The following is a 26,737-nucleotide window of genomic DNA, read 5'->3' on the forward strand; positions in this document are numbered from 1 at the left end:
TCATTCATCCTCAGTACAGACAGCTATTTCCTATACAGCTATTTCCTGTGCTGGGGAGTACATTCCTTCTTTGAGCTAAGAGGAGAAGATCATAGGGTAAGAAAGCTAGGCTCAAATGGGTCAAACAGACTCAGTTCTGGGTTGTAAATGTGTAAAAGTGGTTTATTCAAGGCATATGTCTCAAGAAATGAAATCCTATGAGGAAAGCCAAGCGTATCTATGAAGAATGTCTTTGGTGGATCCAGCTCTGGCTGAATCAAATGTTTATGATTGAGTATTGTTAGATTTTCTATTATTTTAACATTGACTGGGTCAGCAGTACTGTCCCTCCCTCCCTGGCTGTCTGGCAGAATACTGTGCAGCACACATGGGGATCGGTGCCAAGATCGTAAATTCCTCTCACCCATGCGGAGCTCTTTATTGCCAGAGAAACAACGCATAGCAATGCATTTCAGCTTAGTCTCTTGGGATTCAGAGCCAGCTCCCAGAGTTGCATGGCTGCCATAAATGCTTATTTTCTTCCCAGACAAGTGGCCCTCAGGCTAGTGTTTTTCTGAAGCATGTGCCAAGAGAGGGTTTTCTCTCTGTTAGTCAGACAGGCAGAGTTCAGCATAGGACATGGGGTTTGTATGCTGTGCTCATCAGGGAACGCGGGGGAAATCGCTTTAAAACACTTCGCCACTGAAATGAATATGAGCATTTCTTATTGTCCAGGTTATCCCTTCTTGTTTTAGTCCATTTTCTTCCATTTGGTGACAAATGAATACGACCCAGGATGAGCTTGGTGCTCTGTGGTGTGCAGAGGATGGGTTGTGATGCTTTCTCAGCCTGAAGGGCCCAAAGCTGGATCTGAAAAGCCATTAGTGAGAGGATTACATGCCTGAAGTTGCTTCTTGAGGACAATAGTGTTTGTGAGTGACTGTTGAGCAATGTTTTTACTCAGTACAGTAGGTCTGAAAAGCATATTCAATCAGACAACTGCCATTACAGTGCAGTGTTGTCACTTGGTATTGTCATTGTGATTTCTTTGCAACCGTCCCTACAGTCTTTGTTTGTCAGTTCAAACCCCCTTCAGCATCAACAACAGTTGATTGTGTGTCTTCTTGCACTTAGTAGTTATGGAACACACTAGGTGGTTCTCAATATGCATGCTACCGTGCACCATACGCTCATGCTCCTAGTGCATTCTCCGAGGATGTTCTCTTGAGTACGTTCTTGTGTGGAGAACGCATAAAACATTACATTTGAGAAGCACTCGCACTCCTCCTACTCTATTACCTCACTCTGCACCTCCCCATTCACTGGGTCGCAAGATAGCAATTATTTGTAGCCAGCCAGCCCTATTGACTTGCTATGGACTTACCCATTCACTGAACCTTCTTCCAGCCAGGACAATGGCAACAATAGTCAAAATAAGATATACACAAAGCAAATGTTTTACTACACAACTATCAGCTAGCAAGATGTGAAACGTAATAAAGTAGCTAACCAGATAGTTTAACAGGACAAAATGACCTAAAACTAATGTTATGTAAGGTAGATGTCAATTATTTGTGGGTAGCTAGCTAACTAACAATTATTTGTGGCTATCTGGCAAGCTAACAGTAGTAGCTAGCCAGTTAGCCCCATTGACTTACTATGGCCTTCGATCTACGCACACTACGGTGGGTATTGTAGGCAGGTAAAGATGTCAAAATTTAAATGGCATGTATTTATTAACATATCAAGATCAAATATTGTAGTCGGGCAACATATGAGATGTGAATAGGCAACATTTAATTCCAAAGTTGGAGTGTATACTGTCTCGCTTAAGCTCAAATAATGTCTGCCATTGATTTCAAGAAATGTTGTGTAATTCTTTGTGGTTGGGGAACATTTCTGGGCATACTTTCAGTTGAAGCTTGCATTGATGCATGCTTCAAAATATGTACAAACTGAGTACGCATTCGAGAAGTGCCCGCCGTGTTCTATTTCGCATACTTTCATTTGGACCATTCCGTGCTCCAATTTGCGTGTTTGGAGAATGGCAGTATGCATTTTGAGAAACACCCGCTGAGGCCTAGACGACTTTAAAATGATTTCAAATAGTATTTGAACCCATGTCTTGTACAGGCTGGCTGCAGACAGTTGTTCATGAGCGATGAGTGGAACATAGCTGCAGAGTAAGCATTACCGCCATTAAGCATGCTTTGTTAGGAAGTCTTGTCGAGCTGTTGCGTACACAGCACTAACACATTGAATGCATAGAGGCCTTGGAGGATGATTTAATGTCAGAACCGCTCAGATGGAAGTGTTCAGACATGATTCCTGAACTTGTGAACTTAAAGTGGATGACAAGTGGGCAGCAGGCTTCAGAGCAGTGAGCACATCTGGTGTGGAGATGCCTGTCTGTTTGAAGTGTGAGGGGCCAAGTGTTTGGCAGGTGTCAGCCAGGCAGGCCTCTATTTGTCTTCAGGGATGTGCTGAAATAGGGGGTTTGAGTTGGGCTACATCACAGATTGTGTCTTTGACTTTGATTGAATAGCATCATGAGACATTGTAAACAAATTGCTCCCGCAGAAAGGATGCAGGACATGTGCAGTCTTAGCTGTGGATTGTTACGGCTGTTGGTTCTGTGACGTTGTGGCTTATTAGATCTTAGCCTTACTGTTAATTGTCCTGATTCTAGTTTTTCCATGGTTCCTCCAATGCTCAGTGAGAGCACTGCTATCACTAATAGCATATTTGCCTCAACCTTTCATGGTCTTTCTGGATTGTGCTGAGTCGAGTGCAGTCTACCATCTAATTCTGTTTGTCTGACATGTGAAGAGACAAAATAAAAGCAGACTTGTGGACAAATTCCACCTTGAGACAAGTCAAGTTAATTCTCCACTTGCCCTCTGTGATTCTCTGAAGCTTTGAATGTCTGCAGCTTAGGCTAAATCAGTGAAGATGCAACTTTTTACAAATAAACAGGACTGACTTTTGTTATATGCTTTATTGACAGTTTGTGTCAATGATGTTGATTGTCTTTGGCTCTGTGAAATGATTTAGTCCTATTTTTGGCCACCTGAGTTTTGGATTATTGCTTTTGAAATTACTTCAACCATGGGCCTAATACAAATCCCAAATATTTAGAAATGCATATGCTTCTGAAAGTTAATTATTTTAGAGTTACCAGAAACTCTGGAATTACATTTCAGGGGGAGATTAAAGGGTTTTAGGCTCTTGGAAGTATTTAAAGTCATTCAAAGGATTTCTGTCAAACTTGCTGATTAGCCCCAAATTACAGTGCCTTCAGAAGTATTCTCACCCCTTGACATTTATCACATTTTGTTGTTAGAGCCTGAATTTAAAATGGATTAAATTGAGATTTTCTGTCACTGACCTACACCCAATACCCCATCCATGTCAAAGTTTAAAAAATTTTTTTTTTAACTGAAAGGTCTTTCATCATTAAGTATTCAACCACATTATGGCAAGCCTACAGTGCATTCAGAAAGTATTCACCTTTGGCAGTGATTACAGCCTCAAGTCTTCTTGGGTATGATGCTATTAGCTTGGCACACCTTGTCCCGAAGCCACTCGTGCGTTGTCTTGGCTGTGTGCTTAGGGTTGTTGTCCTATTGGAAGCTGAGCCTTTGCCCCAGTCTGAGGTCCTGAGTGTTCTGGAGCAGGATTTCATCAAGGATATCTCTTTCCCTCGATCCTGACTAGTCTCCCAGTCCCTGCCGCTGAAACATCCCCACAGCATGATGCTGCCACCACCATGCTTCACCGTAGGGATAGTGCCAGTTTTCCTCCAGACGTGACGCTTGGCTTTCAGGCTAAAGAGTTCAATCTGGGTTTCATCAGACCAGATTATCTTGTTTCTCATGGTCTGAGAGTCCTTTAGGTGCCTTGTGGCAAACCCCAAGCGGGCTGTCATGTGCCTTTTACTGAGGAGTGGCTTCAGTCTGGCCACTCGGCCATTAAGGCCTGATTATTGGAGTCCTGTAGAGATGGTTGTCCTTCTGGAAGGTTCCCTCATCTCCACAGAGGAATTCTGGAGATCAGTCAGAGTGAACATCGGGTTTTTGGTCACCTCCCTGACCAAGGCCGTTCTCCCCCGAATGCCCAGTTTGGCCTGGAGGCCAGCTCTAGAAAGAGTCTAGGTGGTTTCAAACTTCTTCCATTTAAGAATGGTGGAGGGCACTGTGTTCTTGGGGACCTTCAATGCTGCAGACATTTTGTGGTACCCTTGCCTAGATCTGTGCCTTGACAGTCTCGGAGGTCTACGGACAGTTCTTTCGACTTCATGGCTTGGTTTTTGCTCTGACATGCACTGTCAACTGTGGGACCTTTCCAATCAGGCCTGATCATCGACAACGACTAGACAGAGACCTGGCCGTGTGGTGCCAGGACAACAACCTCTCCCTCAACGTGATCAAGACAAATGAGATGATTATGGACTACAGGAAAAGGAAGACCAAGCACGCCCCCATTCTCATTGACAGGGCTGTAGTGGAGCAGGTTGAGAGGGCACGACAAAACAGGAGACTGAAAAGATTTGTCATGGGTCCTCAGATCCTAAAAAAACCTAGACTACGGTTTGAAACTGTACATGGGAACAAAGATTGTACTTTTTGGAGAAATGTCCTCTGGTCTGATGAAACAAATATAGAACTGTTTGGCCATCATGACCATCGTTATGTTTGGAGGAAAAAGAGGGAGGCTTGCAAGCTGAAGAACACCATCCCAACCATGAAGCATGGGGGTGGCAGCATCGTGTTGTGGGGGTGCTTTGCTGCAGGAGGGATTGCTGCACTTCGCAAAATAGATTGCATCATGAAGGAAGAAATTGATGTGGATATATTGAAGCAACATCTCAAGACGTCAGTCAGGAAGTTAAAGCTTGGTCGCAAATGGGTCTTCTAAATGGACAATGACTCCAAGCATACTGCCAAAGTTGTGGCAAAATGGCCTGACAACAAAGTCAAGGTATTGGAGTGGCCATCACAAAGCCCTGACCTCAATCCCTTAAATGTATCAAATCAAATTTTATTTGTCACATACACATGGTTAGCAGATGTTAGTGCGAGTGTAGCGAAATGCTTGTGCTTCTAGTTCCGACAATGCAGTAATAACCAACAAGTAATCTAGCTAACAATTCAAAAACTACTACCTTATAGACACAAGTGTAAGGGGATAAAGAATATTTACATAAAGATATTAATGAGTGATGGTACAGAGCGGCATAGGCAAGATACAGTAGATGGTATTGAGTGCAGTATATACATATGAGATGAGTATGTAAACAAAGTGGCATAGTTAAAGTGGCTAGTGATACATGTATTACATAAGGATGCAGTAGATGATATAGAGTACAGTATATACGTATACATATGAGATGAATAATGTAGGGTATGTAAACATTATATTAGGTAGCATTGTTTAAAGTGGCTAGTGATATATTTTACATAATTTCCCATCAATTCCCATTATTAAAGTGGCTGGAGTTGAGTCAGTGTGTTGGCAGCAGCCACTCAATGTTAGTGGTGGCTGTTTAACAGTCTGAAGGCCTTGAGATAGAAGCTGTTTTTCAGTCTCTCGGTCCCAGCTTTGATGCACCTGTACTGACCTCGCCTTCTGGATGATAGCGGGGTGAACAGGCAGTGGCTCGGGTGGTTGCTGTCCTTGATGATCTTTATGGCCTTCCTGTGACATCGGGTGGTGTAGGTGTCCTGGAGGGCAGGTAGTTTGCCCCCGGTGATGCGTTGTGCAGACCTCACTACCCTCTGGAGAGCCTTACGGTTGTGGGCGGAGCAGTTGCCGTACCAGGCGGTGATACAGCCCGACAGGATGCTCTCGATTGTGCATCTGTAGAAGTTTGTGAGTGCTTTTGGCGACAAGCCGAATTTCTTCAGCCTCCTGAGGTTGAAGAGGCGCTGCTGCGCCTTCTTCACGATGCTGTCTGTGTGGGTGGACCAATTTAGTTTGTCTGTGATGTGTACGCCGAGGAACTTAACTTAGTATCCTCTCCACTACTGTTCCATCGATGTGGATAGGGGGGTGTTCCCTCTACTGTTTCCTGAAGTCCACAATCATCTCCTTAGTTTTGTTGACGTTGAGTGTGAGGTTATTTTCCTGACACCACACTCCGAGGGCCCTCACCTCCTCCCTGTAGGCCGTCTCATCGTTGTTGGTAATCAAGCCTACCACTGTTGTGTCGTCCGCAAACTTGATGATTGAGTTGGAGGCGTGCGTGGCCACACAGTCGTGGGTGAACAGGGAGTACAGGAGAGGGCTCAAAACGCACCCTTGTGGGGCCCCAGTGTTGGGGATCAGCGGGGTGGAGATGTTGTTGCCTACCCTCACCACCTGGGGGCGGCCCGTCAGGAAGTCCAGTACCCAGTTGCACAGGGCGGGGTCGAGACCCAGGGTCTCGAGCTTGATGACGAGCTTGGAGGGCGCAATGGTGTTAAATGCCGAGCTGTAGTCGATGAACAGCATTCTCACATAGGTATTCTTCTTGTCCAGATGGGTTAGGGCAGTGTGGTTGAGATTGCATCGTCTGTGGACCTATTTGGGCGGTAAGCAAATTGGAGTGGGTCTAGGGTGTCAGGTAGGGTGGAGGTGATATGGTCCTTGACTAGTCTCTCAAAGCACTTCATGATGACGGAAGTGAGTGCTACGGGGCGGTAGTCGTTTATCTCAGTTACCTTCGCTTTCTTGGGAACAGGAACAATGGTGGCCCTCTTGAAGCATGTGGGAACAACAGACTGGGATAGGGATTGATTGAATATGTCCGTAAACACACCAGCCAGCTGGTCTGCGCATGCTCTGAGGGCACGGCTGGGGATGCCGTCTGGGCCTGCAGCCTTGCAAGGGTTGACACGTTTAAATGTTTTCCTCACGTCGGCTGCAGTGAAGGAGAGTCCGCATGTTTTAGTTGCGGGCAGTGTCAGTGGCACTGTATTGTCCTCAAAGCGGGCAAAAAAGTTATTTAGTCTGCCTGGGAGCAAGACATCCTGGTCCGTGACGGTGCTGGTTTTCTTTTTGTAATCCGTGATTGACTGTAGACCCTGCCACATACCTCGTGTGTCTGAGCCGTTGAATTGAGATTCTACTTTGTCTCTATACTGACGCTTAGCTTGTTTGATTGCCTTGCGGAGGGAATAGTTACACGGTTTGTATTCGGTCGTGTTTCCAGTCACCTTGCCCTGATTAAAAGCAGTGGTTCGCGTTTTCAGTTTCACGCGAATGCTGCCATCGATCCACGGTTTCTGGTTTGGGAATGTTTTAGTCGTCGTTCCCATAGCAACATCTTCAACAGACGTTCTAATGAACTCGCACACCGAATCAGCGTATTCGTCAATGTTGTCGTCTGACGCAATACGGAACATATCCCAGTCCACGTGATGGAAGCAGTCTTGGAGTGTGGAATCAGATTGGTCGGACCAGCGTTGAACAGACCTCAGCGCGGGAGCTTCTTGTTTTAGTTTCTGTCTGTAGGCAGGGATCAACAAAATGGAGTCGTGGTCAGCTTTTCCGAAAGGAGGGCGGGGCAGGGCCTTATATGCGTCGCGGAAGTTGGAATAGCAATGATCCAAGGTTTTTCCAGCCCTGGTTGCGCAATCGATGTGCTGATACAATTTAGGGAGTCTTGTTTTCAGATTAGCCTTGTTAAAATCCCCAGTTACAATGAATGCAGCCTCCGGATATATGGATTCCAGTTTGCAAAGAGTCAAATAAAGTTCGTTCAGAGCCATCGACGTGTCTGCTTGGGGGGGAATATATAGGGCTGTGATTATAATCGAAGAGATTTCCCTTGGTAGATAATGCGGTCTACATTTGATTGTGAGGAATTCTAAATCAGGTGAACAGAAGGACTTGAGTTCCTGTATGTTGTTTTGGCCACACCACGTCACGTTAACCATAAAGCATACGCCCCCGCCCCTCTTCTTACCAGAAAGATGTTTGTTTCTGTCGGCGCGATGCGTGGAGAAACCAGCTGGCTGCACCGTCTCCGATAGCGTCTCTCCAGTGAGCCATGTTTCCGTGAAGCAAAGAACGTTACAGTCTCTGATGTCCCTCTGGAATGCTACCCTTGCTCCGATTTCATCAACCTTGTTGTCGAGAGACTGGACATTGGCGAGGAGAATGCTAGGGAGTGGTGCACGATGTGCCCGTCTCCGGAGTCTGACCAGAAGACCGCTTCGTTTTCCCCTTTTTCGAAGTCGTTTTTTGGGGTCACCGGCTGGGATCCATTCCGTTGTCCTGGGTGAAAGGCAGAACACAGGGTCCGCTTCGCGAATGTCATATTCTTGGTCGTACTGATGGTGAGTTGACGCTGCTCTTATGTTCAGTAGTTCTTCTCGACTGTATGTAATGAAACCTAAGATGACCTGGGGTACCAATGTAAGAAATAACACGTAAAAAAAACAAAAAACTGCATAGTTTCCTAGGAACGCGAAGCGAGGCGGCCATCTCTGTCGGCGCCGGAAGCTAGGTGAATGTTCTTTCCCTTTGCTATTCAATGTGAAGAATATTAGCAGAACTGAAAAATTGTGTGTGAGCAAGGAGGTCTACAAACCTGACTCAGTTACACCAGCTCTGTCAGGAGGAATGGGCCGAAATTCACCCAACTTATTGTGGGAAGCTTGTGGAAGGCTACCCAGAACATTTGACCCAAGTTAAACTATTTAAAGGCAATGCTACTGAATACTAATTGAGTGTATGTAAACTTCTGACCCACTGGGAATGTGATGAAAGAAATAAAAGCTGAATAATAATCAATGAATAATCAATAATTCTCTCTACTATTATTCTGACATTTCACATTCTCAAAATAAAGTGGTGATCCTAACTGACCTAAAACAGGAAATTTTTACTAGGATTAAATGTTAGGAATTGTGAAAAACGGAGTTTAAATGTATTTGGCTAAGGTGTATGTAAACTTCCGACTCCAACTGTGTAATTATAAATAAGTTGACGCTCAACTACTGTATGACTCTTTCAACATGCAACTGAAACGGTTGAAAGCTACAATTAATTGTATTACACCTGACAATACTGCAGAGTAATTTAAAGCCATTTGCAAATAACAAGTTGGATGCTTTGCAAAAACAACTTTGAATATCCATCTGAGGGTACGTGTTCTTGTTTCAAACACATACTTTACCATCTTTGAAGGGATAGTTTTTTAATAATACAAACGAACATGATATTCCACCAACCTCGGGTGTAGTTGATTCAAGAAGGCAGTTTTGTGATATTTAGTTTATTTTCGATACTTAAGACATTTGTTTTGTTACTGTTAGGATTCTGAGTAAAACTTAACATGAATCTGTTCTTGTGCATGTTACAAGACTTTGCTAATTGCATTTTAATACCCTAGTAATGAGCTGAGAGTTGTTACTACTGTACATGAGTAATAGTGACTTTCTTATACCACTTATGTAATAACTCCACTATTATGCAATTATAAAGCCATTTCCAACATCTTATGTGACAACAATGTGATATTGTCATAATCCCAAAGTTACAACACGTGTAAGAACTAGATGTCAATTGTTACTGTATTTCCTGATGTCTCACTCATGAAAATACAGTATATTTGTTAGTACTTTTGAAGCTGCCTAAGTGGTCTACTCATGTTGAGGTGATTCCATGACCCTAATGTATTTAATTGTAGGCTATAGGCTATATTAAGATTTATATCTAAGGGCCCTCCAAACCATGTGCTTATGATCATATATTTCATTTTAATTTACTTGTTTTTGGTTTTCCATCAAATATTTGGCGGCCGTCAAATACATATTTGTTTGATTTCAATTAACTTGCATATATTAAAATTCCTTCAAATATTATTTGTTTTTCTGAGACCTGTATTTGAATATCAAAGAAAAAAGTTGCCTTTTAGTTGAAACTATATTAACTATATTCGACTACCTCAAGTATTTGAAAAGTTTGTATTTTCAAATAAACTACAACTTTTTTCTGCCCCGGTCTGGTGCCAAGTCGTCAGGACGAGTATCGTAACGGATATGAGCAATTGTCCTGATACAATTATGATCAGAGTTTTTATTTGATTTTATTATCCTTGATCAGGAACGCCTCTGGGTGACGGCAAACCTGTCTGCCCACTGCAAATTGAGGACACAGACACACACACACACCCCTCTGCACACTGTTATTAATCTGCAGCTTGTTTCAATCTATAAACATGCAGGAAGAATATTTTGCCAATCTCCTAGTTAGGCATATTAAAACACTTAAGTGTTTTACGATCATGAGTATCATCCGATCCGACTATCAACTGTCATTACGGATACAATTGCGAATATGAGTATGGCCAGGTCAACACACCCCTAATAAGGCAACAGCCGGTGAAGGAAAGCTCTCAGGAGTTTGACTCAGGAGTGGAGTTTCACAGGCTCTGGAGAACACTGCACTGTGTGAGTGGGTCAGTGGGATGGTTGAAGTGGGCAGGACCACATCGACTCAAATCGTAAAGCAGTGTCCTAACATGCTGGACAGTTGAACTGATGGACTGATTCATTTTGAATGTAATTTTGACATTAGAAAAGGCCTGTATTGTTACTTGCATTGATGAAGATTGTCAGAGCTGATATCGTGTGTGTGTGTGTGTGTGTGCGTGTGCGCAGCCTTTTGATCGGGAAGCTAGACTGAAAGAATGGCCCTGCTGTGCTTTTTTGGCATTTGTACAATCTATGGCCCAGAAGATGTTTCCTCACTGATCTCCAAAACAAAGTGTCCAGTGTCCATAGCGGCAGCTCACTCAGTGTCAATAAGTAGGGTAAATGTCTTAGTTCTTATCCTAAATGTGTCCAATGACCCACACCTGACAGGGTTACCCAGGGAACACAGGAAGGGCTGAACTTTGGCCAACATTTCACCTCAAGCACAACAAGGAAATCCTATTTTTCATTTGGATGTGAATATGAACCCCACCTCCTGCCTGTATTAAAACTGTGTTTGAACAGAAGCAACTACTTTAAGAGTGGGGAGAAAAGAAAAGGGGCTACTTGTGATGCTGCCGCACATTTACATTTTTTGTTAAATCCTCCTTCTGTGAGGGTCTTGTTCCAGCCAAAACGGTGTGTGAGTTTTCGTTTTCTTATTAATTATGAGTCTTAAACATGTGTACCCGTGGAAAAAAACAACAACTCCCTATTACTGATTGTTGTTATGTACAGTCTAATTCAACCTGGAGTACTTCTCACAACACTACATGTCTTCTCTTCCTGGCCAAAGTCTCTAACAGCTAAATCTATACTAAAATAGGTGTACAATGTGTCATTTGCGAATGTTTTCTCCTTTCATCCACTGAATAATTTCCATCCCATTGCCTCTGTGCAGACTGGGTGTAATTTCTGGGTGGATAGCTTATGAAATGACAGGCTTATCAACAGAGCTGCTCATTAAGGTGTACAGTAGGGAGCTGCTGCGTTGCTGCTGAGGCTTTGGTTTAAGACTGCTCTGGATTTGCTACATTGCTGCTCAAAAGTTGTTTCAAAGTTTGCTACTGAATCAAAGTATTTCAGGCTATTTGTATTAACCAACAGAGGAACATAGCCTATGCACATCTTCAAACTCTCACCATGATTCTGGTCCAGTAAAGCCTACACTTACAGTGCCTTCAAAGTATTCAGACCCATTGACTTTTTCATTTTGTTAGGTTACAGCCTTATTCTAGAATTGATTTAAAAAATGTTTTTCTCCCTCATCAATCTACAGACAGTACCCCATAATGACAAAGCAAAAACAGGTTTTTTAAAATGTTTTTTTGCTCATTTATAAACATTTAAAAAAGTGATATGACATTTACATAAGTATTCAGACCCTTTACTCAGTACATTGTTGAAGCACCTTTGGCAGCGATTACAGACTCGAGTCTAATTTGGTATGACACTACAAGCTTGGCACACCAGTATTTGGGGGGGTTTCTCCCATTCTGCAGATCCTCTCAAGCTATGTCAGGTTGGATGGGGAGCGTTGCTGACCAAGACCCTTCTCCTCCGCTTGCTCAGTTGACCTGGCGGCCAGCTCTAGGAACAGTCTTGGTGGTTCCAAACTTCTTACATTTTAAGAATGATGGAGGCCACTGTGGTGTTGGGGACCTTCAATGCTGCAGAAATGTTTTGGTACCCTTCCCCAGATCTGTGCCTTGACACAATCCTGTCTCTGAGCTCTACGGACAATTCCTTCAACCTCATTGCTTGGTTTTTGCTCTGACATGCACTGTCAACTGTGGGACCTTATACAGACAGGTGTGTGCCTGTCCAAATCATGTCCAATCAATTGCATTTACCACAGGTAGACTCCAATCAAGTTGTAGAAACATATCAAGGATGTCAGTGGAAACAGGATGCGCCTGAGCTCAATTTCGAGTCTCATGGCAAAGGGCCTGAATACTTATGTAAATAAGTTACCTGTTTTTAATTTGGGAACATTTCAAAAAAAAAATGGGGTGTTGTGGGGTGTTGTGTATAGATTGAGGAAATGTTTTAATGAATCCATTTTAGGATGAGGCTGTAACGTATCAAAATGTGGAAAAAGTCTGAATACTTTCTGAAGGCACTGTGTATATAATGTGTATACTTGTAGGCAATCGGCATATCATGAATACACCGCAATCATGAATGATTCAGTTGTAGTGCTGAGCGATTGGTGCTTTTTGAAGTCGTTTTGGTTTTGATTAGATTTTTACAAAATCATTTAAAAAATGTCTCCCTATCAATTGTGCATTCTTCTCTCCGTGTCTGCCCCATACAGACTAGACAAGTAGGCATGCAATGGATTATGGTTATTGTACTTAATTACAATGTTTACTGCGCTAAACAATGTAGAATATTGGCCTGTTGGAAACTACAACCCCCTTCACATTGCACATTTCGGGCTTGATCTGATTTATCTCTAGAGAAACTGCATATTGAGATCACAGGAAAAAATGTGATTCAAATAATTGAACCGACGTTGGTCAGTTGTTAAAAAAAACATTTGGTTAATCGCTCAGCACTAATCAATTGTCATTTCCTTCTTTTGTCCATTTGACTTTACGTAGTTTTTCTGCCCTTGTATACACTCAGCGCCACTGTAGTACTGTATTGTAGCTTCTTTATGCCGACTGACAGTGTTGCAGGGCTTCACGCGTGGGCCTAAAATGTAGGCGCTCAATAAAAAATTATTTAGGTAATAAAGCTAGAATCCTTAATTTTTCTTGGCGCTCTGGTGCTCCTAAATTAAAATTCCAGGTCGCAGAGCAAAATATTTTGGCTCAGATGCGAGTAAAATGGTCGCACTGTAGAGCCCTGTGTTGTGGAGAAAATTCCATGTGAGATGCAGACCTTTCTCTAACTTGATGATGCTCCATTTGTCATGTCTCCACCATGATATTATTAACTGCAAGTCTGCACTTAAATATTTTTGTCCCCTCGAGACTTGTATTCCAGACAGTTAATATTTACTTAGTGTAACCATTCTACCTAACTATGTCATTTCGTGACCGGCTAACGTCAGAAGGCATGTTTGACTAGTTCTTATTCTATTCTTCTTGCATAGCTAGATTTCTTGGCTAGGTTTTGGCTGTGTCCTTGCATATTCTGGCTCTTGGCGATCTTGTATAATGGCTTTTGTGTCAGCAAGCCAGTAATGAGATTTCCCTGTGAAACACTGAGCCGACTGTTGATAAGAAAGCGTCACATTTCTATGCAGGGGTTTCCTCTACTCACTTCCTACCCTTTTAGACTCTAGCTTGGCCTCCCCAGGGTTTGTTTCCATTTCATTATTTTATATTTTCCTTTTAAAATGCTTACATCTCCTTAACTGCTCTAGTGATGTAGTGATTTCATTTTTAAAGTAAGTAGGTCTACGAGCCTATACTTATGAGCAGCAGTTTTTTTCTGATGACAGATCAGTTGATAAGAGCATGACAGAGCAATGCCCTGGTCATGGGTTCCATTCCCACAGGGATCACACAAATACAAAACTTTTACTCACTGCAACGTAAGTAAATAGTGGCATGTATTACATAACCCTAGTGGGGGAACTCCTATCCCTAATTATATGTATCCTTCAGCCGCATGCTTCCCATCCAAAACATTTTGTGCATATATATAATGACATTTTGTGACATTTTGGTCTTTGGCAAGGTTTTTTTCTCGAGGCAAGCTGAAGTTCGGAGCTGACGGCTACACCCCTTCATCGCCATTGGTCAACAGATTATTCAATTAAGTGTTTGTCATTCAACAATAGACTATTTGTTTTCGTGCACATTTTTTCTTGAGAAATACTGCACCAAACATACTTTTGGTCATGTAGTGTGGACACCTTTTCGTCGAACATCTCATTCCAAAGTTGCTGGCATTAATATGGAGTTGGTTTCCCCTTTGATGCTATAACAGCCTCCACTCTTTTGGTAAGGCTTTCCACTAGATGTTGAAACATTGCTGTGGGGACTTGTATCCATTCAGCCATGAGAATTATTGAGGTCGGGCACTGATGTTTGACAATGAGGCCTGGCACGCAGTCGGCATACTAATTCATCCCAAAGGTATTAGATGGGGTTTTGTGCATGGGGGCATTGACACGCTGAAACAGGAAAGGGCCTTCCCAAAACTGTTGCCACGAAGTTGGAAGCACAGAATCGTCTAGAATGTCATTGTATGCCATAGCTTTAAGAGTTCCCTTCACTGGAACTAAGTGGCCCAAACCATGAAAAACAGCCTAAGACCATTATTCCTCCTCCACCAAAATGTACAATTGGCACTATGCATTGGGGCAGGTAGCGTTTTCCTGACATCCGCCAAACCCTAATTCGCCCGTCGGACTGCCAGATGGTGAAGTGTAATTCATCACTCCAGGGAAGGTGTTTCCACTGCTCCAGAGTCCAATGGCGGCGAGATTTACACCTCTCCAGCCGACGCTTGGCATTGCGCATGGTGATCTTGGTGTGCGACTGCTCGGCCATGGAAACCCATTTTATGAAGCTCCCGAAGAACACTTCTTGTGCTGACATTGCTTCTAGAGGCAGTTTGGAACTCTGTAGTGAGTGGTGCAACCAAGGACAGAAGAATTTAACGCGGCATGCGCTTCAGCAATTGGCGGTCTCGTTCTGTGAGCTTGTGTGGCCTACCACTTTGCGCCTGAGCTGTTGTAGCTCCTAGACATTTCCACTTCACAATAACAGCACTTAAATTTGACCGGGGAAGAAATTTGACGAACTGACTTGTTGGAAAGGTGGCATTCTTTGACAGTGCCACGTTGAAAGTCCCTGAGCTCTTCAGTAAAGGCCATACTCTACTGCCAATGTTTGTCTATAGAGATTGCATAGCTGTGTGCTTGATTTTATACACCTATCAGCAACAGGTGTGTCTGAAAAAGCCAAATCCACTCATTTGAATGCGTGTCCACATACTTTTGTATACAGTACCAGTCAAGTTTGGACACATACTCCTTCAAGGGTTTTTCTTTATTTGACTATTTTCTACATTGTAGAATAATAGTGAAGACATCCAAACTATGAAATAACACATATGGAATCATTTAGTAAGCAAAAAAGGGTTAAACAAATCTAAATATATTTTAGATTCTTCAAAGTAGCCACCCTTTGCCTTGACAGCTTTGCACACTCTTGGCATTCTCTCAACCAGCTTCACTTGGAATGCTTTTCCAAAAGTCTTGAAGGAGTTCCTATGTATGCTGAGCACTTGTTGGCACTTTTCCTTCACTCTGTGGTCCAACTCATCCCAAACCATCTCAGTTTGGTTGAGGTCGGAGGATTGTGGAGGCCAGGTCATCTGATGCAGCATTCATCACTCCTTCTTGGTCAAATAGCCCTTACACAGCCTGGAGGTGTGTTGGGTCGTTGTCCTGTGATAGTCCCACTAAGCGCAAACCAGATGGGATGGAATATCGCTGTAGTAGCCATGCTGGTTAATTGTGCCTTGAATTCTAAAACAAATCTGACAGTGTCACCAGCAAAGCACCCCCACACCATCACACCTCGTCTATGCTTCACGGTAGGAACCACATACATGCGGAGATCTATTCATCTACTCTGTCTCACAAAGACACGCCGGTTGGAATCAAAAATCTCACATTTGGAGTCATCAAACTAAAGGACAGATTTCACCCTGTCTAATGTCCATTGTGTTTATTGGCCCAAGCAAGTCTCTTCTTCTTATTGGTGTCCTTTGGCAGTGGTTTCTTTGCAACAAGGCCCGATTCACACAGTCTCCTCTGAACAGTTGATGTTGAGATGTGTGTGTTACTTGAACTCTGAAGCATTTATTTGGGCTGCAATTTCTGAGGCTGGTAAATCTAATGATCTTATCCTCTGCAGCAGAGTTAACTTTGGGTCTTCCTTTCCTGTGGCGGTCCTCATGGGAGCCAGTTTTATCATAGTGTTTGGTTTTTGAGACTGCAACTGAAGAAACTTTAAAAGTTCTTGAAATGTTCCTTGATTGACTGACCTTCATATCTTAAAGTAATGATGGACTGTCATTTCTCTTTGCTTATTTGAGATGTTCTTGTCATTAATATTGACTTGGTCTTTTACCAAATAGGAATATCTTTTGTATACCACCCCTACTTTGTTACAACACAGCGGATTGGCTCAAACGCATTTAAGAAAATAAATTCTACAAATTAACTTTTTACATGGCACACCTGTTAATTGAAATGCATTCCAGGTAACTACCTCATGAAGCTGGTTGATTGAATGCCAACAGTGTGCGAAGCTGTAATCAAGGCAAAGGGTAGGCCATTTCAAATATAAAATATATTTAGCTTTGTTTAACAATTTTTTTGGTTACTACATGATTCCATATGATTTCATAGTTTGGATGCTTCACTATTATTCTACAATATAGAACATTTTAAAACTAAAGAAAAACCCTTGAATGAGTACAGTAGGTGTTTCCCAACTTGACTGGTACTGTGTAGTCAGATGTAAAATTGTGCGACTAAGATCTCCTTGTCAAAATATGAATTTCTTAGACAAAATCTGAGTATTTTGAGAAGGTACATACTGGCTACTGCATCTTAAGATGGACAAACGGTACTATAGTTCCTTTCTCAGAATGTTCAATGAAGGTATTTTAAGGGAGTATGCGATCACACTCGTTCGTCTAGCCGAACCTAACCCGAAGCATATTGAACACTTAATGGTTCATTGTCCCTTTCTCTTTCTCTCCCAGCGTGCCCACTAAGTGTTGAAGATGATGTCTGATGCCAGTGACATGTTGGCAGCAGCTTTGGAGCAGATGGATGGGATAATAGCAGGTAAGGGTCTCTTTTGCATTGACATGAGGAAGAACAAGGAGTGATCTCGCAATGTCACATTCACTGGCTCCACATTATCAGTCAGTAAGACTTGGGACTGTATTCAGAGTGAGTCATTTTTTACTTCTAGGTCATAATAAGCTCATATGGTCAGGGGGTACCTGATCCTCTCTAGATCAGCACTCCTTCGCGGAGACACTTGATTAATACAGTAATTAATTTACAGTAAAATATGCGTCATAATGCTCACTGATGGCTTGTTGGTCATACCTGGCCAAACCAGTGTAGCTCTACAACATATATTTCAACATGAGGACTAACATTTTTAGACTGATAAATGAACCTTTTCACATATGAGTTCCAAATATCTCTAACGGTCGCCCCAGCTTGAGTTTTTTTAAATGCGCGTGATGTCACAATGCACTCACTGTTCCAAAATGTGATCGTTACACCACAGGACAGTTAACCAGTACTGCCCTCAAGCCAAGGCACGTTGCCTGCTAATTATCAATAGGCTATGTTTCAACTTCTCAATCGCAACTTATTTTCTAACAATTTAAAGTTTTTAACAACCGTTTGAATTAAGATGTTTTCCGCCTCATTCATGTACATAGAAGTAGCCCATTTCACTGTTGGGGACAATTTCTGTTTGAGGCTTTTCTGATCCGTACAAACTTCTCTCTTCAATGAGAGGCCAAGCACTTCCCCAATGTTTTCCCAGATTGAGTATGCAGACATTTGCGCATCTCCAGGTTCTGTTCGAACAGAACCTGCGCAAACTTTTATCCCTGGCACATTTTCCTGCTGGCAACGGCATTGGCTTTGTTGTTTTCCTTACTACTAATAACTTTGGACATGTGTGCGTTCCTATCAAAGTAAGTGCCTTATTACGTTATCAATATAGTTTCTGTATATCGTGTTGTCGTTTCTACTCTAGCACACCGTGTGTATTCGGAAAGGATTCAGACCACTTATTCTAAAATGAATGAAATAAACACAAAATCCTTAATCTACACACACTACCCAATAATGACAAAGCGAGAGCTGGTTGTTAGACATGTATTAAAGATACCTTATTTACATAAATATTCAGACCCTTTGCTATGAGACTTGAAATTGAGCTCAGGTGCATCCTGTTTCCATTGATCATCCAACTTGATTGGAGTCCACCTGTGGTAAATTCAATTGATTGGACATGATTTCCAAAGGTACACACCTGTGTATATATAAGGTCCCACAGTTGACAGTGCAAGTCAGAGTAAAAATAAAGCTATGAGGTTTGAAGGAATTGGTCTTAGAGCGCCGAGACAGTATTGTGTCGAGGCACAGATCTGGGGAAGGGCTTCAGAAAATCTGCAGCATTGAAGCTCCCCAGAAACACAGTGGCCATCATTCTTAAATGGAAGAAGTTTGGAACCACCAAGACTCTTCCTAGAGCTGGCCGCCTGGCCAAACTGAGCAATTGGGGAAGAAGGGCCTTGGTCAGGGAGGTGACCAAGAACACAATGGTCATTCAGACAGAGCTCCAGAGTTCCTCTATGGAGATGGGAAAACATTCCAAAACGAAAACCATCTCTGCATTACTCCACCAATCAGGCCTTTATGGTAGAGTGACCATACGGAAGCCACTCCTCAGTAAAAGCCACATGACAGGACTCTCAGACCATGAGAAAGATTCTCTGGTCTGATGAAACCAAGATTGAACTCTTTGTCCTGAATGCCAAGCGTCATGTCTGGAGGAAACCTAGCACTATCCTTACGGTGGAGCATGTTGGTGGCAGCATCATGGTGTGGGCATGTTTTTCAGCGGCAGGGACTGAGACTAGTCACGATTGAGGAAAATATGAACGGAGAAAAGAACAGAGTTCCAATGCTGTGTACGATTCCCTTCACAGAACTGCGCGAACTGGCTCTAACCAGAATAGAAAGAGGAGTGGGAGACCCGGTGAACAACCAAGCAAGAGGACAAGTACATTAGTGTCTCCTTTGAGAAACAGATGCCTCCCAAATCCTCAACTGGCAGCTTCATTAAATAGTACCTGCAAAACACAAGTCTCAACGTGAAGAGGCGACTCCGGGATGCTGGCCTTCAAGGCAGAGTTCCTGTGTCTGTGTTCTTTTGCCCATCTTAATCTTTTTGTTTTATTGGCCAGTCTGAGATATGTATTTTTCTTTGCAACTCTGCCTAGGGCTAACTGGCCTTCTATCACGGCCGACTCGATCACAAAATTGTACTGAACAACACTGCCTCGTGTAGAAAGAGGGCTTATATTGCTAGCTAGATGCCTACAAAACAACTTAGTTTGTCATTTGCCCTCTTGGTCCAGTTGGTCTTGGAGGTTATAAACATCTCCAGCACCCTTCTATCTGTTTGTTGAAACGGATGGTTTGCCAGACACATAATCCATGTGGTCTGCATTGACCCTCTCCAGTAAGAACTGTCTGTGATTGAATTTGTTGCATTACAGACATTCCTCGTCGGTCTACATGGCTGGACGGCCCACCAGTCGGTTTCTAACCATGGCTCCCCCAGGAGCGGTGGCGGCTGCAGCAGCCGCTGCTTGCAGGTCTTGCAATAATTTTTCTCGCTGTCTCAACTTCTCAATATATTCCCGATCAATTAAATAAGGCTGTGTGTTCCTATGTAAAATAACATAGAAAGAAGAAGCAGCCATTGTAATTATTTAGCAATCTCAGATAAACAGTGCACTGTGACGTAGTTCCCATGAACCTGTATAAACTAGTATTTCCCCCATTTTGAAAAGCCAGCTTTCGAGGGTGGGAACACAGTTGGAACAAGGAAAAGGACTCCTGTCAGGCTGTAGTATTTACAAATCCAGGGAAAATAAGTAATCCTAGATATCCTGCAATATCCTGGCAGATAGGAACATCATTGAGACAAGTCCAGTGGCTCTATTGAACAAGGACAACCATTGCTACAGAACACGACTCCATTCATGTTCAGATCAGACAGCAGGCTCAATCAACCGATGACATCATTGGTTGAACTCTCGCTGTGCGACCCCAAAAAAGTAGACTGGAAAAACACCCCAAATAGTGTGTAGCTGTGAAGTTTCTCTTGAACTCTTTTTGATGATTATCATGTTTTCAGGCCAGAACTGTTGTCAGGCTAATTCCATAAAGGTTTCTCTTCAGGAAGTGGACATTTCTTCGGTTGTTTTTTTAGTAGCTGATAAGAGTGAATCTATGTGAAGCCCATTTCAGTACTGCTGTATGATTATACTAAAACAATGTTAATGTCCAGAGTCGGCGTGGACCTATTGTTCTGCATTGGGTTAATTATAGGTCTGACATTTTTGTAAACTTTCCGATTACATGAAGTCCAGGTCCACATTTCCCATGTATCTCTTTCTACTGTCCTCATTCAAGTTCTCTCTTTCTCACCATCTCGATCTCTCGGTCTCCCGTAGCTGTTTTCCTTATGGTCTCTCGTGTAAAGTGATTTGGCTTTAAGTAGCCAGATTTCCCCACTTGCCATGTTGGCTAATTCTTGTAAGAGGGAGCATGATTTAATGGTCAAACCAAGAGTTACTTTCCACTATTGGTATTTTGGCCTGTGCTTCATGCATTGATTAGAAATGCAGGGCTGGCGTGCACCCATTATATGTACCATACACTCTTGTTTCTTGGGCTAAAATAAACTCCCCCTTGTTATGTGGGTATATCATTGAAATTGGACTCAAATAATCAATTGATTAACTTATACCATTAACCTACAGTAGACCTTATGAAAGACTGAACCTTTGTCCCTCTTTCATATGGAGGCAAGTTGCAAATGGAGAAAGATGCTCTATCTTTAAACTATGGAAACTATCTAATTGTGTGCCCCCCCCACCCAGGCTCCAAGTCCATGGACTACTCCAACAGCCTGTTTGACTGCCAGTCACCAACCTCTCCCTTCTTGGGAAGCCTGCGGGCACTGCACCTGCTGGAGGACCTCCGGGGCGTGCTGGAGCTGATGGACACCGAGGAGAGGGAGGGCCTCCGCTGCCAGATCCCTGATGCCACCGCAGACAGCCTGGTGGACTGGCTGCAGCAGGGACACCTGATGGTAAGAGCAGTCAAAAGTAGTGCAGTCGTAACAAAGGGAGACAAGGAGATAATGAGTAGCAAAATATGTATTTATTATCCATAGACAATGGGTAATCAGTAATCAGTAGTGTAAGTGAGTGTTTTGCATGCATGAATGTGATAATGCAGGGTGATGAAAGGTGCCAAAGCTCTCACCAAAAACACTTCAGAGAGTGTCTGCATGGAGCAGAGTCTTTCCATGAATGGGGAAGTGGTGTATTTATCCTGGGAGACACCGGGCCCAGGAATGTAGGACCCTCCCAACTTGCCCACCAGCATCCTAATAAGGAAATAACAGAGAGAATGCCTGGTTATCATTTAAAAATGGGTCTGCGGTTTCACTGTCAAAATCTTAAAACATAAGCAGGCCTTTCTAATTGACCTGGCCCGGGTATCCTGGAAGGATATTGACCTCATTCCGTCAGTAGAGGATGCCTGGTTATCATTTAAAAGTGCTTTCCTCAAATATAGCCCTTTGTTCACTCCAGACCTGACTGCCCTTGACCAGCACAAAAACATCCTGTGGCGTACTGCATTAGCATCGAATAGCCCCCGCGACATGCAACTTTTCAGGAAAGTTAGGAACCAATATACACAGGCAGTTAGGAAAGCAAAGGCAAGCATTTTCAAACAGAAATGTTCATCCTGTAGCACAAACTCCAAAAAGTTCTGGGACACTGTAAAGTCCAGGGAGAATAAGAGCACCTCCTCCCAGCTGCCCACTGCACTGAGGCTAGGAAACACTGTCACCACCGATAAACCCACGATAATTGAGAATTTCAATAAGCATTTTTCTACAGCTGGCCATGCTTTCCATCTGGTTACCCCTACCCCAGTCAACAGCCCTGCACCCCCTACAGCAACATGCCAAACCTCCCCATATCTCCTTCACCCAAATCCAGATTGCTGATGTTATAAAAGAGCTGCAAAATCTGGACCCCTACAAATCAGCCGGGCTAGACAATCTGGACCCTCTCTTTCTAAAATGATCTGCCGAAATTGTTGCAACCCCTATTACTAGCCTGTTCATCCCCTTTCGTATCATCTGAGATCCCCAAAGATTGGAAAGCTGCTGCGGTCATCCCCCTCTTCAAAGGGGAGACACCCTAGACCCAAACTGTTACAGACCTATGGCCATCCTGCCCTGCCTTTCTAAAGTCTTCGAAAGCCAACAAACAGATCATCGACCATTTCGAATCCTACCGTACCTTCTCCACTATGCAATCTGGTTTCCGAGCTGGTCATGGGTGCACCTCAGCCACGCTCAAGGTCCTAAACGATATAATAACCGCCATCGATAAGAGACCATACTGTGCAGCTGATATTCATCGACCTGGCCAGGGACTTCGACTCTGTCCATCACCACATTCTTATCGGCAGACTCGACAGCCTTGGTTTCTCAAATGACTGCCTCGCCTGAGTTCAGTGTGTCAAATCGGAGGACCTGTTGTCCGGACCTCTGGCCGTCTCTATGGGGGTGCCACAGGGTTCAATCCTCGGGCCGACTCTTTTCTCTGTATACATCAATGATGTTGCTCTTGCTGCTGCTGGTACTTCTGGCCCTTTGGACACTGTGTTTGGACACTGTGTTAACTAACTTCCACATGAGTTTCAATGTCATGCAACTCTCCTTCCGTGGCCTCCAACTGCTCTTAAATACAAGTGAAACTAAATTAAAACTAAATGCCCCCCCGTGTCATCTGTAAGTCTTTGCTAGGTAAAGCCCTGCCTTATCTTAGCTCAATGGTCACCATAGCAGCATCCACCCGTAGCATGTGATCCAGCAGGTATATTTCACTGGTCACCCCCAAAGCAAATTCCTCGTTTGGCTGCCTTTCCTTCCAGTTCTCTGCTGCCAATGACTGGAACCAACTGCAAAAATAACTGAAGCTGGAGACTCATATCTCCCTCACTATCTTTAAGCATCAGTTGTCAGAGCAGCTCACAGATCACTGCACCTGTACGTAGCCCACCTGTAAATAGCCCATCCAACTACCTCATCCCCATACTGTTATTTTGCTCCTTTGCACCCCAGTATCTCTACTTGCACACTCATTTTCTGCACTTCTATCACTCCAGTTTATTTGCTATATTGTAATTATTTAGCCACTATGGCCTATTTATTGCCTTACCTCCCTTATCCTACCTCATTTTCACACACTGTATATATACTTTTTCTATTTTATTATGTGTTTTTGTTCCATGTGTAACTCTGTTTGTGTTGCACTGCTTTGCTTTATCTTGGCCAGGTCGCAGTTGTAAATGAGAACTTGTTCTCAACCAGCCTACCTGGTTAAATAAAGGTGAAATAACTAAAAATATATAGGTACTATGTTGCTGTTTTGTATACATCCACTCATGATCATAATGATAATCTCAATGGGTCAATGTGGTTTAATTTTTTGCGTTGTGAGGACTGCAAAGTCTTCCAGGTTTCATTGGTCAACTAACATTTACTTTGATATATTTAGCACCTACTATAAGCCATGTGTATTAACTTTAAATCCCTTGTCTCACCTGATGTGAGACACACACATCTGTGATTAGATAAAAGAGGACTAGGAGAATGTCATAAAGACAGATGTACTGTACACAGACATGGGACACGAATGTTACTATCCGTTAAAGTTTATGTTCAGCTCTGATTACATCCCTCTTGTCACAGCAGTCTCCACAGCGGTGTCTCGTTACGGCTGGTGTTTGTCCAGATATGTCATAGTGTTTATAAATATAGGCCTGCTGTTGCTGTGTCCTAATTTAGGTTGAGAAAAGTTTAGAACCATACAGGACATCTTTTTGTTGTGGCGTCTTGAGTTATTCCCTCCGGTGTCACTACAGACAACCTGTCAGACTGTGTCGTGGGGAATCTGGGATGGTATCTTGATGAGTTCTGCTGCTATTTAAAGGATATGTATGGTATTAGGTGCTGCATTATCACCGACATTTGCTGGTCAGTTTTAGCAGCAGAGTAGTAATATAGAAACCCTTTACCTATTGGTTGGGGTTGAAGGGGAGGCAGGTACCCTAGTGGTTAGAGCATTGGGCCAGTAACGTAGACCTTTCTTCTGGAACTTGTCAGTCTATTCTTGTTCTGAGAGGTGAAGGCTATTCCATGCGAGACATTGATTGGGGGTAAAGGTTGTTGAGAAGACCTTTTGGACCTAGACTCGGCGCTCCGGTACCGCTTGCCGTGCCGTAGCAGAGAGAACAGTCTATGACTGGGGTGGCTGGGGTCTTTTAGGGCCTTCCTCTGATACCGTCTGGTGGAGAAGTCCTGGATGGCAGGCAGCTTAGCACCAGTGATGTACTGGGCCGTACGCATTACCCTCTAGTGCCTTGCGGTCGGAGGTCGAGCAATTGCCGTACCAGGCAGTGATGTAGCCAGTCAGGATGCTCTCAATGTTGCAGCTGTTAAACCTTTTGAGGATCTGAGGACCCATGCCAAGTCTTGTCTCCTGTGGGGGAATAGGTTTTGTCGTGCCCTCTTCACGACTGTCCGGTGTGTTCGGACCATTTTTAGTTTATTTATGTGGACACCAAGGAACTTGAAGCGCTCAACCTGCTCCACTACAGCCCCGTTGATGAGAATGGGGGCTTGCTCGGTCCTCCTTTTCCTGTAGTCCACAATCATCTCCTTTGTCTTGATCATGTTGAGGGATAGGTTATTATTCTGGCACCACCCGGCCAGGTCTCTGACCGCCTCCCTATAGGCTGTCTCGTCGTTATCAGTGATCAAGCCTACCACTTGTCGTCTGCAAACTTAATGATGGTGTTGGAGTTGTGCCTGGACATGCAGTCGTGCGTGAACAGGGAGTACAGGAGGGGACTGAGCACGTACCCCTGAGGGGCTCCAGTGTTTAGAATCAGTGTGGCAGATGTGTTGCTACCGACCCTCACCACCTGGTGGCGGCCTGTCAGAAAGTCCAGGATCCAGTTGCAAAGGGAGGTGTTTAGTCCCAGGATCCTTAGCTTAGTGATCAGCTTTGAGGGCGCTATCGTGTTAACTTCTTGACGCTACCCATCCCTTTAGCGGGATAATTGTCATCAACAACCGCTGAATTGTAGAGCGCCACATTCAATTAATATTACTAAAAATATTTATATTCATGAAATCACAAGTGCAATATAGCAAAACACAGCTTAGCCTTTTGTTAATCCACCTGTTGTGTCAGAATTTGAAAATATGCTTTACAGCGAAAGCAATCCAAGCGTTTGTGTAAGTTTATCGATCGCTCGACAAAACATTATGAACACCTAGCATCAAGTAGCTTGGTCTCAAATCAGAAAAGCAATCAAATGAATTGTTTATCTTTGATCTTCGGATGTTTTCACTCACGAGACTCCTAGTTACAGAATAAATGTTCCCTTTGTTCCATAAATATTATTTTTATATCCAAAATAACTCTGATTGTTTGGCGCGTTATGTTCAGAAATCCACAGGAGAGGTCACAACGCAGACACAAATTCCAAATAGTATTTGTAATGTCCACAGAAACATGTCAAACGTTTTTTATAATCAATCCTCAGGTTGTTTTTAAAATATATAATCAATATTAAATCAACCGCAACGGTCTTTTTCAGTAAGAGAGGGAAAGGCAATAGCTGCCCAAATGCTGTTGCGCGAGCAAAACTCATGCGAACACCTGATGCGATGTTATCTTTCTCGCTCATTTTTTCAAAATAAAAGCCTGAAACTATGTCTGAAGACCTTGAGGAAGCGATAGGAAAAGGAATCTGGTTGATATCCCTTTAAATGGAGCAAAGGCAGGCTATGGAACATGGTGTTTTCAAAATAGAAGCCACTTCCTGGTTTGATTTTCCTCAGGGTTTTGCCTGCAGTGTCAGTTCTGCTATACTCACAGACAATATTTTGACACTCAATCAGGGACATGTTGAAAATGTCAGTGAAGACATCTGCCAGTTGGTCAGCACATGCCCGGAGCACACGTCCTGGTACTCTGTTTGGCCCAGCGACCTTGTGAATGTTGACCTGTTTAAAGGTCTTACTCACGTCGGCTACGGAGAGCGTGATCACACACCTCAGTGTTGCTTGCCTCAAAGCGAGCATAGAAGTGATTTAGCTCGTCTTGTAGGCCCGTGTCACTGGGGAGCTCGCGGCTTTGTAGTCTGTAATAGTTTGCAGGCCCTGCCACATCCGACGAGTATTAGCGACATTTACTGGTGCTTCCTGCTTACATTTATGCTTGTCATCAGGAATCAGGAGGATAGAATTATGGTCAGATTTGCCAAATGGAGGGCGAGGGAGAGCGTTGTACATGTCTCTGTGTGTGGAGTAAAGATGTTCTAGAATTTTTTCCCCTCTGGTTGCGCTTTTAACATGCTGATAGAAATTAGGTCAAACTGATTTCAGTTTCCC

General features: G+C 43.3%; 1 protein-coding gene across 5 annotated transcripts in view; it reads left to right on the plus strand.

Annotated features, from left to right (window-relative positions):
- Positions 1-26,737, plus strand: part of LOC115109555 (liprin-beta-1-like) — an 83,801-nt gene that overhangs the window by 2,171 nt on the left and 54,893 nt on the right. For all 5 annotated transcript variants that reach the window (XM_029634568.2, XM_029634564.2, XM_029634565.2 and 2 more), the window contains exons 2-3: positions 17,184-17,268; positions 21,129-21,340. In XM_029634568.2, the coding sequence (XP_029490428.1) occupies positions 17,205-17,268; positions 21,129-21,340 (276 nt within the window). In that variant the 5' untranslated portion in view covers positions 17,184-17,204. The remainder of the gene's footprint in view (positions 1-17,183; positions 17,269-21,128; positions 21,341-26,737) is intronic.

The sequence above is a fragment of the Oncorhynchus nerka genome, linkage group LG25 (assembly GCF_034236695.1).
Source record: "Oncorhynchus nerka isolate Pitt River linkage group LG25, Oner_Uvic_2.0, whole genome shotgun sequence".
Lineage (NCBI taxonomy): Eukaryota > Metazoa > Chordata > Actinopteri > Salmoniformes > Salmonidae > Oncorhynchus > Oncorhynchus nerka.